General features: G+C 41.2%; 1 protein-coding gene across 1 annotated transcript; it reads right to left on the reverse strand.

The window, feature by feature from the left end:
* Positions 1 to 3,240: 3,240 nt before the first annotated feature.
* Positions 3,241 to 10,440, reverse strand: LOC149449789 (interferon-induced protein with tetratricopeptide repeats 5-like). Its single transcript, XM_089692777.1, has 2 exons — positions 10,406 to 10,440; positions 3,241 to 5,132 (listed from the first exon to the last, which is right to left on the reverse strand). Exons 1-2 carry the CDS (start codon positions 10,408 to 10,410, stop codon positions 3,788 to 3,790), a joined length of 1,350 nt encoding a protein of 449 aa, XP_089548903.1. The 5' UTR covers positions 10,411 to 10,440; the 3' UTR covers positions 3,241 to 3,787.
* Positions 10,441 to 17,044: the final 6,604 nt, after the last annotated feature.

Raw genomic sequence — 17,044 nt, forward strand, 5'->3', positions numbered from 1 at the left:
GTGCTTTAAGATAAAAAAAAAACCCTCATAAAAACCTCATGGAAAGACCTGATCAAGAAGAAGATCTCTGCTGAACAACTACTCTTCCATCTTTTAAAACTTCCTAAAACTTTAACTAAATTCCTAAACCTCTAATCTTATAACTTCCTACATTCTCCCCTACTGAGAATCTTTCACTTGCCCTATATATCAGTCCAAAGGCGTTCCACTGCCAGCTAAATCCACGGGAGAGTTGCCTAGTCTGAATTCCGGGTGTGGTGAGATGTTTATTTGATTTTGTATTAACCTATTTTCTCTGTTGTGTGGAATCATAAAATTATCTTAGTGTATCACAACAATATTGGGTAGTTAGATATATGTAGAGAAATCCTATTTTACTGTTAAAAATTGTTTATTGCCATATTATAAATTTTTTCATATTTCATAATTTATTGAAGATTAATAACCAGAGTATCATATATCAAGGGCTTGCTTCTTGCAATCCTATGGCCACGGCTTGCGAGAATATAACCTTTGAGATATTCGAAATTATTAATTATTAATAAATTTAATAAATAATCAGATCATTTAAAAATTGTGATTGATGTAATTAGTTAGAAACTTTATTATTGTGTCTTACATTGGTAGGATATGTTTTTGATTGTGTGTACCAATATTCATTTATCACCAGTCTTTTGCGTTTTGTGTTAATATATATATAATTTTTGTACATAAATAAATTCTTATATTTATCTATTACAAGGCAAATTTTGTGTGTATGGTACGAAATCATATTGGCTAAAAGAATTCAAGGTATAATAATAAGTGGTGATCAAATTATCAAGGTGTCCAAATTATTGGTTTACTAAATATTTGCCGTATTTTAACGGCTGGAAGCACTGTAATATTTCATCTAAGGGAAAGGGACACGCCCTTTATAAATAATATATATCCTTACATAAACCACCACACTGTAATAATAAAATAAAGAAATGTTTTGCTTTTCAGCACTGTGCTACTTTAACTGGTAATTAACAAATGGAGCTTTCTCTTGGTGGTGTTTAATCACCACTGTTTTGTTTTCTTCATCGTATAAATGAATGGAATACCAAAAGTTTTGAAAAAAAATGTGTTTCTCTTAGTTTCTGTTTTAAAATTTTGCAAATAAATACATTTTTTTACATTTCTTTGGTAAAAATAACCCAAATCAGTGTATATTATTTAGTTTAAGTGAAAGATATAGAGTCAAGCTATTGTATATATATTTGAGAATTGATCCGTCCTGATGTACTGATGTTCTCATTTCTTGAGACCCTTAAAATGCCAGGATAGTGAAATCCTTTTGGATGGCCCTACTATTTTAGAAGCCATTTCACATTCATTACAATTTTACTTTAAAACAAATTCCTCTGGGGATGTGTCCCCACACGCAGTCTGGGATGGTCACAAAGCTGTGATTAGGGGAGAACTGATTTCTCACAGTTCTTGGGTCAAAAAAGAAAAACAAAAAAAGATTTTGAAGTTATTAGAAAAAGTTCATGCCCTTGAAGATAAGACCCTGCAGACTCCCAGAGTTTGGACTCTCTATGTACCTCCCTATCCCACTATCTTGATCATAGAGCCAGGGACAAACTTAGATTCTATGTCCTCTGCTTTTAAGAGCATGGGGACTAGTGCAGCCGCCTATTGGCTAGGATGTTGAATAAGCAACAGGCCTGGATACTTAGGAACAATAGGGATATCATTGGGATCGGCATTGGCTCTATGGAGCATTAATTATCGGCTTATGTCGACGACCTCCTTTTCTATCTTTCACAACACCATACTGTATTTCCTTTTCAGTGCTAATGGAGGAACTACACAGGTTTGGCCTAAGGTCAAATATTAAAATCAATTATAGTAAATCTGAGCTTTTACCAACCCATGTTCCATCAGCCATGTTGTGTCAATGCAACAATCCTTTCAGTTGGTATGACGGAAGGGATCACTTCCATACTCAGGAACCTACATTTCATTGGATCCACAACTTCTGTATGAACTTAATTACAGAAAACTATTGGACAGAGTGCCAGGGGATTTGAAAACTTTGGCAAGCTCACCCTTTAACTTGGTTGGGGAGGGTGAATGTGCTAAAAATGACAATCCTACCAAGAATCGTACATATACTATATGTTATCCCCATTTCTCTGCCACAAATCTTCTTCACATGCTTGCGACAGGCTTGCCTGACTTTTATTGGCATGGGAAGTGACCAAGACTGGCGTATGACATATTGTGTAGACATAAATCAGTTGGTGGGGTTGGCATCCCAGATGTAGCATTTTACTATAAGGCTATGGCACTGGTGCAAATTTTGAATTTACGTCAGGATACCTCAACCAAAGTCTGGGTCCTATTAGAGAAAACAATGGCGGGTAGAAACCTGTCAGGGGCTCCTTGGATTCTGACTACTAACAGAGTATCAGACTGGACATTCCCATTGATTTGGAACACGCTATCAGTTTGGAACAGACTGAATGTGGCAGGCCAGTTTGCCTCTAAGATGTCCACTTTGGCACCTTTCGGAGGTTTTCCCTGGTTTTTACTAGAGGAGGATTCTTGGTTTTTCCGCTCCTGACGAGATAACGGAGACACTACCTGTGCAAAATTTGCTCCCCTGATAAACTATTGCCCTTTGGTGTAGTGCAATCCATATATGGGTATTTTCTGCTAGCTGAGTGGAGATTCTGTCAAATGTTGGACTTCTTTGATAAACTTGTGTCCAAACTATGATCGTGGGATACTCTTTCCCCATTTGAGTCCATGTATACAAAACTTCCTCTAGAAGTACTACTCTAGACATCTTCTCTCTCATATGGACCAACTTGTACTAGGCACCTATTCAGTGTTTGTTCCATATTACATCAGAAAATGGGTAAAAAAACTTGGATTGGAATTTACCCCCCTCAAATTCAGAAAACAAATAGATTAGCTCATAAGTCCTCCATTAACACTTGTATCCAAGAGTTGTCTTATAAATTTCTTACTAGGTGGTATAAAACCTCCTTCAGTCTGGCCCTGGCGTTTCCAATTGCTTGTTCTAGCTGCTGTAGGAGTTGTGACCAAGTAGGCATATAAGTCATATAAGAAAAGTGTCACCCCCCCTTCCCCCATCTGCTAAATGTTTAGAAATCCTTAATCCCACACTTTTGGAAACAGGCCATCTGCCTTTTCGATGGCTGATTGGAAATGAGAGATATACACTATATTAGAAGCAGAATGATGGGTACAAACAGTTAAAAGTTTTAATTTTTGCTTGCACATGATTGGATAATTGAAATCTGAACAGCTTCCCCTTATTGACTTAGCAAAGTAAAAATTCACTTTCCTCTAGTACAGCTTTCAAAATGGGAAATAGGATCGGATTATCTGAAAGGATTATAAAGCACTTTTTTCCCCTTCGCTGTTTCATAACGTAGATTTACAATGAATTTCTTATATATCTAATTCACAAAAGATTAAATCAGTATAAGTTTACAAGATTTACACTAATATTAATATCTTTTGTAGTAAATTATTATTTATTAATATTACCAGATTCATGCAATAGGGCCTTGCCAACATTAATACAAAGTGTAGTAACTATAACCAGATTTACGTTCACAGCAGTTAAGATCAGATTAAATAATGACTGCTATATCTTGATGCAGTTAGTTCTCATTTTCTAATTTTATAGAATAGTATTATGTCATAATAATGTGGCTTGCAAAGCGGAACAAGCTTCTAAGTACTCCTGGTTGTCTGGATCCAGTAGAAGGGCTTTTTCGTATTACTTCATTGCTGTGATGTCCTGTCCTCTTTGCTGGTGGACATACCCAAGCAAAGCCTGTCCAGTGGCATCTATTGAATTTTGGACAATCATGGTTTCAGCAAGGCTTTCCAGTTCTATTATGGCAGTTTCTCTGAACCATGTTTGACATTGTATCTTTATCACTTCTTTAAAATGCCTTACTGCTTCATACTCTGATTTTCTAGAATGCATTAAATATTTTGCAAAGTGGAAATGGAGCTGTTGTTTCTGTTCAGGGCCACTATCATTCATGGTCAGTGTTTTGTCAAATACTTCTTTTACCTTTTGATGTTCATTAGCTCTCATGTATACAATAGCCAATAGAATGTGTGCTGCTACAGATAACATGTTTAGCTCAACAGCCTTTTCTGAGTGAAATATTGCATTTGCAATGGCTTCAGCATTTTGCTGCCTATTGTAACGGGTGGGCATTCTTATCAAATGTTTGTAACACTTGGCAATCTGATAATGAACAGAGCTGGAGGTAGGCGTTAAACTGAGTACTTTCTTAAACATTTCAATGGCTTTATTTATCTCATTATTTCGTCTGTAAAATGTTGCCACATATCGAAGAACATAAGGGGATTCTGGCTGTTCTTGTAGAGCTTGTTCTATTAACATAGCTCCCTGATCATAGGTCTTCATATCTAGACATTTCAAAGCAAAGACAACCTTCACCGCTGTGTCGCTGGGATTTAATTGAACAGCTCGTTCCAAGAGTGGAAAAGATTTGTTTTCTGTGTTGCTACTGTATCTGAAACCTTCCATTCTATACACAGCCATGGCATAGCCTGAATTTGATTCTGGATCTTCTGGGTCAAGTTCTAGAGCTTTTTCAAAGCACTCAGCAGCCCTTTGATAGTATTTTCCTGTAAAGGATAAGTAAGTCCAACCTTGCTCACCATATATGTCTAAAAGAAGAGTTTGTTTCCTTGGAGGAGACTCATATTGCTTTAAAATGGTCCTCACCTTTTTAGCATAGGTCAAACTCTTGATAATCTGGTTCTGGTGGAAGAAAACCCAAGCAAAGTTACCATACATGACAGTTCTTTTAACATCTGCGTCTTCTGATTTGCTAGACTCTTGGATCTGTGCCTCAGCATTTTGGAGCTGGAGCAAAGCTTCTTCATGGTCTCCTTTGAGATGCTTCAGGTAAGCCAGGAGGTTATACATCCTGTGTTTGAGTGCATCTGGCAAAAACACCGTCTGGTCATTTAACCTTTCTTCCACATTATTAATGTCTACATCTTCTCCCAGCAGGTTCCAAGTAAAATGGCATTGCAGTTCCAGTAGACGATCCCTCAAGGAATTCTCTAAGATGCCACTGAAAAGTTAGACAAAAAGAAAACCATCTATTAAAAAAAGTAATGTGCCGTTAATTGAAGACATGCTCCAGGATTATAATTGAGGTCCACACGATTGGCTAACTTGCCATATAATCTCATTGGCACTGTATTTTGTTTGATCGAAAAACATGTAATTGTTTTGGGTGACTGGAATACAGTATACACTAACAAACATTTCAGAAAGTGAGTAAAAAATTGCGCAATATTTATCAGTGTCTGAAAAATTACTGTGTTACCGTCCACAGCAGCCTACTAATCCTTTGTGCATCCTTTCTTAATCAGTGTTCTCTGGAACACTAGGGTTCCTCTTGAGTTTGCTAGGGGTCAATCAATGAAGAATTTCTGTCTCAGTAATCACTGACATTAATGATCTCTTATTTGTCTGTGAAGAGGGTCCTCTCTCTACTGATCGACAATGTAAATATTCACTTTTCAACAGACCATTAACTAAGGGGGTGTTTCTCTACTGAACATCAATGTTAGAGGGCACTGTGGGAGGGGGGTTAATAAAATTAGTATTCTTCTGGGTGTCAAATACTAAGGTCTCGTTCACACCATGCATGCAGAAAAACCGATGGAAACTGATGCAGAGATTTCACTTGCAGAGACATCAGTTTTCATCAGCTTTCATGCACGCTTCAATGAGTTTTATACACATTGTAGATTCCTGCGCAGAAAATCTGCACATGATACTAGTGTTGTAGTGTGAACAGGGCACATAGAGAGCAATTGATTCCATTGTGCCCTTGCAGAACGTGTGTAGAAAAACTGACATCTCTGCACCGTAGTGTGAACGAGCCCTAAAGGTACACGGTATTCTATATTATTTTGTTTATTATATTTGCCACTCGTTGATCACACTAATGTACTATGAATAGGGATAGGCTTAAGATTGATCTGAACAGATTTTTTTCTGCAAGTGAATGGAAACATATTCTAGATGAACTATTAAATGAACATTGATCCTACTTTATTTTTTTGAGTTAAAGTCAATCATATTTTTTCTGTCATTTAATGGAAACAGAATCTAGTTACAGTACATGTTACATTTGTTTTAAGTTTTTTGGGCAAGCACAGTTTTACCATGCTGATAACTATACTTTTTTGGATCTGATATAAACTGAAACTTAACCTCCTATCCTGCTATCCAAAGAGGACAGCATTATTTTAGCTTCTTTTTAGATCTGCAGTTGCTATGTTGCTGCAGATGTGATCAGATATAACATATGAGGGCATAAAAGATTGGCTGGAGTTTGTTGGCAGGTGTACTTAGCTTGCCTGTCACTAGATGACTCTGCTGCTAAGATGACATTGTAAGGGGAAAGTTATAAGCAGGTGTTAGCTCCCCTTTTAGAAAAACCTTGTACTGAGCTGATTTAAAGGGCCTGGTGCAGGGCTAAATTCCCAAGTGAAGTGGCGCAGATTGTGTGAGGACTAGTTGTAGTCATTTTGTCTACCCCTGACTTTCTTCTGCATGTCCTTTAGCATGGTGAAAATGGCCTTGAGGGTCTGTACAAAGTCTTCTGAATTTGAGTAACAGTAAAACCTGGGAATAGATGTCTTCACGGAGCGTGTCTGGCTGGGCAAAGCTATAGATGGGACATTTGGAAGAGAGTGGCAGTATACTAATGAAAAGGATCTTGCCTTCTTGCCTCACTGACCCTCAGATGTGGGTCCCGTGGCTCAGTGATGGAAAGCCTAATGCTTATAGACTTAGTATACATGGGTAGGTCGTCCCAACTCTGTGATGCTCCCAGGGAGAGAAAAGCGGGAAGATGGCTTAACTACATTGGTATGAGATGTCGGTTCATTAAATAGGAATAACAATGTTTTTGATCTCAGACAACTACTGTTTATGATGTCAGTGAAGAATACATTTATTCACTTTAAAATCTTATAGATTATAAGTATACTACCATACTTTGCAACTTTTTGAAATAGGAAAGAGGGACACCAAAAAGAATGTAGGCAAAGGACACCCCTGCTACACCCCCATTACATGGAGAATTAATACCCCAAAAAATTATAGGATAAACCCCCAAATGTGTTTTTATGTCTATAAATCATTTATACTGACCTTAAAAATATACAAATGCAGCAATTTATAAATTGGATAAAAAGTTTAGCACTGTAAAACACCTAGTGATAGGTGCATATTTATAGATACCTACATCGTACCAAAGTAAGGGTCATATTAAATGGAAAGATTGACAGAGGGACTTTGTTTCAAAAGATAGACAGTCCCTCCAAACCAAGGACAGTTGGAAGCTATGTTCTACAGATTATGTAGTATGGGTCCATATTATTACACAAATCTGCATTATATGTACCAGGGGCATGTTTATTGAGTGAGTTGGTTACAACAAATTTTCAGCACAATGTATTTTATTTGCAACTTTTTTTTATGCTTGGTATACCAGTAGATTAAAATGGAAAAACAAAAGTTCTGAATCTATTGCTACTTTGGTCTCCCTATAAGGTACTTTGTCATCACTGGATAGACCTCTGTTGTAGGAGAATGAAGGAGAATGTAGTAAAAATGTATCACAATCAGCAGGTGCAGCTATCAGTAGACAATGTCCCAGTGATGTTAGGACATATCCTCAAAATGAAACTCTTAAAGAAAATAGAAAACCAACATACACATGGCAATTACCAAGATTCATTAACATTTCAAAAACACATCACAAAAGCATAATAGAATAAATCAATATGCTAAAGTCTGCTGTCAGATGACTTCACTCAGCCAGTCCAAGCTGGGGAAAAATCCTGACCGTATGGTTGAGATCCACCCAGGAGCCTAGACTGGCACCTGGCTCAGCCCCTCAGTGAGCAGCTGAGAGCCTGAGCCAGCCGCTCCCGCCCCTCCACAACTCAGTGCTCCACTGAGCGTTGGGGGGCAGAGCAGAGAGCGGGAGAGTGACAGTCCTGGTTTTCTGCTCAGAGCGGCAGGGAGAACTGAGCTATCATCGATGTCTGATCGCTCTGTTCTCAACCTTAGAACCAGCGGAGGACAAATGTAGCATGGGATCAAAGCTGCATCCACCTAAGTAAGTATAATTACAAAAAAAATCCCCATACTTCTCCTTTAAAGACGTAGGCACTTTATTGTGTGTTACTAATCAATGCAAGTGTAAACCAGCCCTTACAGCAGAAAAGCAGACACAAAAGGGCATCTGATTCCGTGATCGCAAACATACATTTCCACAACAACATGGAGATCCAAATTTGGGTGCAGAAAAAGTAACACTGGGCAATGTTAATGATTGTAGAAATTTCCTTATCCACAATATGGCAATTCCAGTTTTGCCTTATCTAGCTTTAACTGGCTTTACACAGGTGCAGTCTGGGAAATGTGGTGCCAGAGTAGTGTTTGAACTATAACCATCCCTGGACGGCAACTACAAGACCCGTAGACACCTGGGAACAGGAGGGGACAGATATAAGCAAAAGCCTGGACAAGATCTGGGGCAGTTGGGGGGGGGGGGGTGTGGTTTTGGAGAGGTTTGGAGGGAGTCAGGGAGAGCGATGTACTGTGCCCGGAGAGAGGGCTTCTGTGCCGGATTTGCTAGATGCTAGAACCAGGAGGCTGAATCGGAGTGTGACTGCAACAGCATCGGTGACTCAGAACTCCTGCATCCAGAATCACTGTAAGGGTTGCCATCAAATCGTCTGTCGCCTTCACTGTACTGTTGGATAAGGGGGCCCACACCATTCAGTGCACTTGTCATTACTGGAGGATTGCCGAGAAGGGATCTGATGAGAGGATCTTTGACCCATCATTAAGCTTTAACCAGGGGCGGACTGACCATTTGGAAACTCGGGCACTGCCCGAGGGCCCGGGGTCAGTAGGGGGCCCCATGAGATGTCCCTGGTACCTTTTTTCATAGGCATTTTTGAGTTTGGGCAAGGACACAGGGGCCCCATGATCCCCTATTGCCCGGGGGCCCCATGAGTTGTCAGTCCGCCCCTGGCTGTAACTACCTGTTAGCCATCTTCAGCCCAGATTCATTAATAAGCTATTTCTATCTACTGACATGCTATATTTGGAGACTCATGACACCCATTGATACAGTCATCACCAAGCCACAATGGGCACGAACATACATCCTTCATAAGGTCATTGATGTTCCAGAGTGTTTATTTTGATCTTGTTCACATCTGACTGCTATTGCTGCATAATGTCCAAGTCCCCTCTTCTCTAACTGCTGTATCCGAGCTTGCGTCACTCTTTGCACCAGTTGCCATAAAGGAGTTTCTACACCTACTGAGCCCAATCTTTATAATATACTGCTGTCGAACGCCACCTATTGATTCATTTTCATTACCCTGCATGCCAACGGTTTTAAAGGGCCCCAATACAGCTGTCAGAAGGTTCAACATAAAGAGTTGCCACAATCACTCTATTCTGAGGGCAGAACTGTGTTCTATTACAGAGTTTACATTTGAAGCCCTAAACCTAGCCCTTTTATTTGAGAGCTCTCAAGTGACATAGTCTGCTTATCTCTTTGTTAGCTTTGATGTTCGCTTGAGGTGTAACATCTCATATAGAAAGCTACCATTTACACCCCTTATGTTACATTTTAGGTTGGGATTTGACTTTTAGAGGTACCCCTGTGTGGTACGCTGTACCATAACTGTTGTGTTTATCTGCACTGACTTCAATGTGCCCATTTGCCTTGTTATATTTTGCGATCTTAATCTGCCAATACAATCTGCTTATCTTTTAAAGGGTGGTGTGTATAATTCCTGTTCATCTGCCGGGTGCTTCCAGGCAAGGTATTCTGGTGGTGTCAGTGAGGGCGAAGCTTCACACAGAACTAAATGAGAGCAGAGGACCTAAACTTACAAGCGGCCCCGTAAGAGCAGCTCTACATGTACATAGGTGAATTTTTCAATAATAGATTTATTTTAATTTTAAGTACAGCCAGAACAATCCATTATCTGATAATATAGGTGAATAAAAATAAAGGGACATTATGCAGTGGCAATATAAAAGTAGTATGAAAAACTGAAAATGTCTATATATTGTAAAGTACTTAAAAAATTTAGGGTCACAAAAAAACCTACCCCCTTCCCCCCAAATAACAAAACAAACCAGAATGTCAATATTTTACAGCTTTATAAAGTATACCCAAACAAGAAAATAAATGTATCACTAAGCAAAGAATGTCAATATGTACAAACGGCTAGAAGATACATTTAACGCTAGGGGTGTCACTGCTGGCAAATTACATAATAGTCTATTTACCTCATTCTTCGTCTTTGAGTGTACCACACTTGCCGTTGTCTGGAGCTTCCTGATGTACCTGCTGGATGAGATTCTCTATATAGGGCTAGGGTCATACCATGTGACCATGTTTCGTGACGCTAAAACTAAGAATGGAAACTAAAAATTGGTACTTGCAGAGGAATTACCTGGGGCAATAATAGCTAGAGTATCCCTTACAGCTAATATCAGGCCTAGAGTGGAAGGGGGCTTCAATAGTGGGGCTGCTTAAAAAAATGTAAACATAGAAAATCTGCATACATGAAAATAACGTACAACCTTCGCTGTATTATTAAAGCAGAAGTTTAGCCTGTAAAAAAAATAAAAAGACAAGTCAGCAGCTACAAATTCAAATTTCTGGAAGCTCAGACCAGCTATATAAATTATTATTAATATACAGTATTTATATAGCGCTAAAAGGTTTGCTCAGCGCTGTACATTATAGTGGGGAACAGAACATGAGACAATACAATAACAAAACAAAACACGAGAGGTTCGAGGGCCCTGCTTTTTCGAGCTTACAATCTAGGAGGGAGGGGATAGTGGTACAGGAGGAAGTTGCTGTGGGTGACGGAGTGGTAGGAGGAGTGGAGGAGATCGGCTGTTAGGTGAGGGCGGGGTAGGCTTCCCTGAAGAGATGGGTTTTCAGGGTGCGCCTAAAGGTAAGGAGGGTAGGTGACAGTCTGATGGATTGGGGGATAGTCTGTGATGAGGTAGGCCGGTGAGGAGGGAGTTGCAGTAGTCCAGACGTGAGATAATAAGGGGTGAACGAGTAGTTTAGTAGTGTCTGGGGTTAGGAACGTACGTATTTTGGAGATGTTGCGGAGGTGGAGCCTGCATGAGTGTGCCAACGATTGGACATGGGGTTGGAAGGACAGGTTTGAGTCTAGAGTGACACCTAGGACTTTGGCTTGCGGGGTGGGACTGAGGGTGGCGTTGTTGGTCGTGATGGGGGGGGGGGCGTGGGCTGGGGGGAAAATCAGGAGCTTGGTTTTGGAAAGGTTCAATTTGAGGAAATGGAGCAACATCCAGTCTGATATGTCGTTCAGTAGGTGGGTGATACGGGCGGAGACTGAAGGGGTGAGGCGAGGGGTGGAGAGGTAAATTTGCGTGTCATCGGCGTAGAGGTGATAGTTGAAGCCGTAGGAATGTATCAGTTTGCCGAGGGAGGAGGTGTAGATGGAGAAGAGAAGGGGCCTGAAGACAGAGCCTTGGGGGACCCCAACAGAGAGGGGAAGAGAGGGGGAGGTGGTAGCGTTATAGGTAACGCTGAAGGAGTGTTGGGATAGATAGGAGGAGAGCCAGGAGAGAGCAGAGTCTCTGATGCCGATTATTAAATTATGCACTTTGAATGGATATAGAGAATAGAAAACTGAAAAAAAACAGGCACAACTTATGTTGGAGAATTTGTTTCATCTTTGTGTATCACCTGAGGCCAGTCACTTCACTGGGTATATGTAAGGGGTTAAAACCACTTTAAGCTGACCATAGAAGGATCAAAATTTGGCTGATTCAGCAGGGACAAAGAGGTACATAAAGACAGAAAGTGGGGGTAAATCTCTCTATTGGAGTCATTTTAGAATAAAAAGATGGTTGTTGCAATGTTTTTTTACATTGTACAATATTTGTGCAACTGTTTATCAAATGTATAATTTCAGGAAAAAATTCATAAAATTAATTTAAGTGCAAACAAACACAATATAATACCCATTTTTGGTAAAATATATAGAAGAGGTTGTGTAAACAGATACAAACATGTAAATCATAAAATTGTGTGCACCCATGATATCCCAAATAACTATAGTACCCAAAATTCTCCATAGGCAATGCTTGACTTTAGACTTATAGAATTATTACCATAGAATCATTGCTCTCAGTCCAACATATACAGCGATACCTCACAAATGTGGTGCCATTGTGATTTATACACGCATTCACACCCTGTGCTGCGATACCATTTGTGGGTGCGTTCAGGGTGGCAAGGATAAGTGTAATTGTTTTAAATTCATATTTATTGTCATTTAATCTTTTATATAATTTTTTATTTAACGTAATTGCTAATACAAAGGGGTTAACAATGTCCCTATGTGATGGCACTGGACAGATGATAGGAACGCTTCATGGAGACATCTGTGGTCTGATAGACCCCCCAATTTCTCCCCTGCCCTCCATTACAGCTAATCAAGCACAGATTATGCTTGATTATCTGTTTCCTTGGCTGCACCTCTGAAACCAGAAACACTCAGAGCTGAGCACATCCTGCTTCATTGATGTTCCCTGATCTCTTCCTGCTAGATATCCTGAGACCATTTGTTGTGGTCCCAGGCTCCCAGGAAGAGTGGGATAGCCCAGGAACCACTGAGCAGGGGGGGCACAACAACCCCCGCATTATAAAAGTGATTGGGCAGTTATACACCCATGAAAATCACTTTCACATGACAGCCAGGAGCTGGCAGAACAAACAGTATCAAGCTCATGGCTTCTTTTTCAGCAATACGCTTTATTTAAACCCTTCACTCCCTTGACATACATACTATGTATGTATTTATTTGTGTACACTGTGTTTGAGTATGTTATATGTATGTACAGTATGTTGTATGTGTGTGTGCAGTGTGTATGTACAGCATGTTGTGTGAATGTACTGTATATGTAGTGTGTATGTATGTTGTATGCAGTATGTATGTGTATGCAGTGTGTGCGTAAGTTGTGTTCATGTGTATGTATTTTGCAGTGTATGCAGTGCGTATGTGTGTTGCGTACACCTTACCCCTGCACTACATGCAATACTCGATCCTGACCCCCACACTCTGTATATAACACACTTGACCCCTGCACTATGCACATTACCCACCCCAGAACTCTGCACTCAGGGTCGGTGCTTCCACTAGGAAAACTAGGCGGCACCTAGGATGCTGTGCCACCTAGGGGTGCCTGGGCACAGCTCAGGCTGGCACTCTCTCTGTGTGGGGTACCGCCACATCATGAATGATCTTGCAGCTGAGAGGAGGGGCAGCAGAGGGGAGGAAGAAAGGACAGAGGAAGATGCCAGGTGTCTGGAGCCAGTGTAGCAGCTGAGCTGCCGCTCCTTCCAGTGTTCCTCTCAGACTCAGTCCCTTACTTCAAGCCGGCTGACGGCTGCTGATCACTGTGGAGTTCCAGTCCTTCTCTTCCCATTTATCAGCGGAGTACGAGCTGTGCCTGTGGAGGATGCATGTCTGATGTCTCATGTCTGTGTGAGTGTGACCCGGTCGGCCGGACATCCATCACATGGGCAATGTGTCAGTGAGTGATGACATCATCACGATCCCACAGCCTACTCTTCTAGTGCCTGCAGATGTGTGTCAGTGTTGATGGTGATGTGTTGTGTCACATCTGTCACTGTGTGGGATCACTCAATAAGCTGCCTGCTGTCACAGCATTTTTTATTCCCCCCCATTGCCTGGGGAATTCCAGCCTGGGATCTGTCAGAGTGTGGATCCATCTTCCTCCACTCACTGCAACTGTCACCCTGCCACTGCCAGCCACAGATACAGTCCATCCGTGACACTGATTTTTTCTTTAATATTGGTGCTGGTGGCATCTTATGGCACTTATTTTTGCAAATTAAACGAAATTAAGCCGTTTTATGTTTTGATGACTTAATATTTTCTACTCACTAAGTGTAATGACAGATAAAAATACATTTTAGGAGATTGTGAGTTACTATATTCTCTATTGTTTAATTTTTTTTTCTTATTTTGGGGAGGCGCAAGAAGCTGATCTTGCCTAGGGCTCAAAATAGTCTAGCAGCAGCCCTGTCTGCACTAGGTAGGTTACACACTTCTGCACTCATGTTTTAAGCCCCTCCTACTGTTAGGACAATTGTGCCACACCCATCATTTGCCATTGGGTACTATGTGTTCTCTCCTGGCTCTCATCCTACCTGTCACAATGCTCTTTCAGCGTTACCTATAATGCTACCACCTCCCCCTCACTCCCCCTCTCTGTTGGGGTCCCTCAAGGCTCCGTCCTCAGGCCCCTTCTCTTCTCCATCTACACCTCCTCCCTTGGCCAACTCATACACTCTCACGGCTTCAACTACCACCTATATGCCAACGACACACAAATCTATCTCTCAACTCCCCACCTCACCCCCTCAGTCTCTGCCCGAATCACACACCTACTGAGCGACATATCTGACTGGATGTCACTCCACTTCCTTAAACTGAACCTCTCCAAAACCGAGTTTCTTGTCTTCCCCCCAGCCCGGACCCCACCCCCCACTGACTTCTCCATCATGTCCAACAACGCTACCATCAAACCCGCCCCGCAGGCCAGAGTACTTGGTGTCATTCTGGACTCCAACCTATCCTTCCAGCCCCAAGTCCAATCTTTAACAAACTCATGCAGACTCCACCTCCGCAACATCGCCAAAATACGTGCATTCCTAACCCCAGAAACCACTAAACAGCTCATCCACTCCCTCATCATATCACGACTCGACTACTGCAACTCCCTCGTTACTGGCCTGCCTCGCCGCTGGCTATCCCCGCTTCAGTCGATCCTGAATACGGCTGCCAGACTCATTCACCTTTCCAACTGCTCCGTTTCCACCACCCCCCTCTGCCAATCCCTCCACTGGCTTCCGATTGCGCAACGGATCAAATTCAAAATCCTAACACTGATGTACAAAGCCATCTACCATACTTCCCAGAACTACATCACTGACCTAATATCCAAGTACCACCCAACACGCACACTCCGCTCCTCACAAGACCTCCTTCTCTCTAGTTCCCTGGTCTCCTCCTCCCATGCCCGCCTCCAGGACTTCTCCAGGGTGTCACCCATCCTCTGGAACTCCCTGCCCCAACCCATCAGATTATCACCTACTCTCCTCTCCTTTAGGCACACCCTGAAAACCCATCTCTTCAGGGAAGCCTACCCCACCCCCTGCTAACTTGCCAACCTCCTCCACTCTTCCTACCACCCCATCCCCCACAGCTATCTCTCCTGTGCCACCATCCCCTCCCTCCTAGATTGTAAGCTCGAAAGAGCAGGGCCCTTGATCCCCTCATGTTTTGCATTGTATTGTTGTTGTTCTGTCACATGTTCTGTCCCCCTTTGTAATCTACAGCGCTGAGCAAACTATTGGCGCTTTATAAATACTGTATTATAATAATAAAGTATAATAATAATGTGTGACGCGATTAGTCCCACTCCCTACTCCTCCCTCATTCTCAGAAAAATCTCATTTTCTAAAGTTCCCCGATATGCACATAGCATACCTTTAAAAATAGTTCAAAAATTGCAGCTTACCTTTATACCTTTAAGGAACAGATCACTCAGAACTGGCTGAGAAATACTTGCAGTCAGTCATGACAACTACTACTGAGAAACAACTAAAAGTAATAAATATTACAAAAAATGCTGTGTGAATGAGAACACATAACAGACATATGTGGGGATTTCTCAAAGTTGACTGCAAAAGTGGAAAGGCACGTTAGTTCTTTTTCTGTGACTGACCTGGTTTAGTAATTTACAGGACATAAATATGTGAATGAATGAGCTTGAAAAAGGCCAGACAAACTAATGCACTCAGAAGTGGTCTGATAAACTAAACATAACAAAGGTGGTAATTGTAATGAATCCACCAAATGGATGGATCATACAAAATGGGTAAAAAACTAAAAATAGCAAATAAGAATTAAGTGATACAAATGTGGAAAATAATTGGTGAATGGTAATACTAATGATATATTCCAACAGTATTAAAAGGTTTACTTAGGATGCTAAGAAACAACTAAAAAGTAAGTCTTTAGAAAAAATGTGTGACTAGGACCACATAAAAAACATATAGTGGAGTTTTCTCAAAGTTGATTGCAAAAGTGTAAATACACGTTAAGTTCTTCTGTGACTGGCCTGGTTCAGTAATTCATGGAGTATACACAGCAGTAATGGAAGTTTGAATACATAGGTATCAGCGGTTACCCTAGGGTGTGCAACTGACTGTTAATGCTGTATGAATTCTGTGAAGGATATTTATTAATCTGCACCCTGACAGATTGCTAACTCCCCAGGTGTTGTGACTGGCCTGAATATATTTCTATCCTGACAGGTTCACTTTAAACACCTTCTTAAATTGCCAAACCCTTTATCTAGTGGACATCACATCAGCTCTGTTGCCAAAACAAATGGTACATTGATTAGGTCATCTCTATGTCATTTGTGAATTATTTTTCAAGCTACCGGTAGTTTCATTTTCCATTCTATAGTTATGTTTCAGTTATATTTCTCCGCTCTAGCTCATGTTTCTTGGTCCACATTCCTTCCTGTTCAGGTAATTCTTTGTCAAAGGGATGAATGACAAAACAAAGTAAATGTGACCCATCCTCTGGAACTCCCTGCCCCAACCCATCAGATTATCACCTACTCTCCTCTCCTTTAGGCGCACCCTGAAAACCCATCTCTTCAGGGAAGCCTACCCCACCCCCTGCTAACCTGCCGACCTCCTCCACTCTTCCTACCACTCCATCCCCCACAGCTATCTCCTCCTGTACCACTATCCCCTCCCTCCTAGATTGTAAGCTTGAAAGAGCAGGGCCCTCAATCCCCTCATGTTTTGCATTGTATTGGTATTGTTCT

The sequence above is a fragment of the Staurois parvus genome, unplaced genomic scaffold (genome assembly GCF_062004578.1).
Source record: "Staurois parvus isolate SC_StPar_1 unplaced genomic scaffold, SC_StPar_1.0 ptg000604l, whole genome shotgun sequence".
Lineage (NCBI taxonomy): Eukaryota > Metazoa > Chordata > Amphibia > Anura > Ranidae > Staurois > Staurois parvus.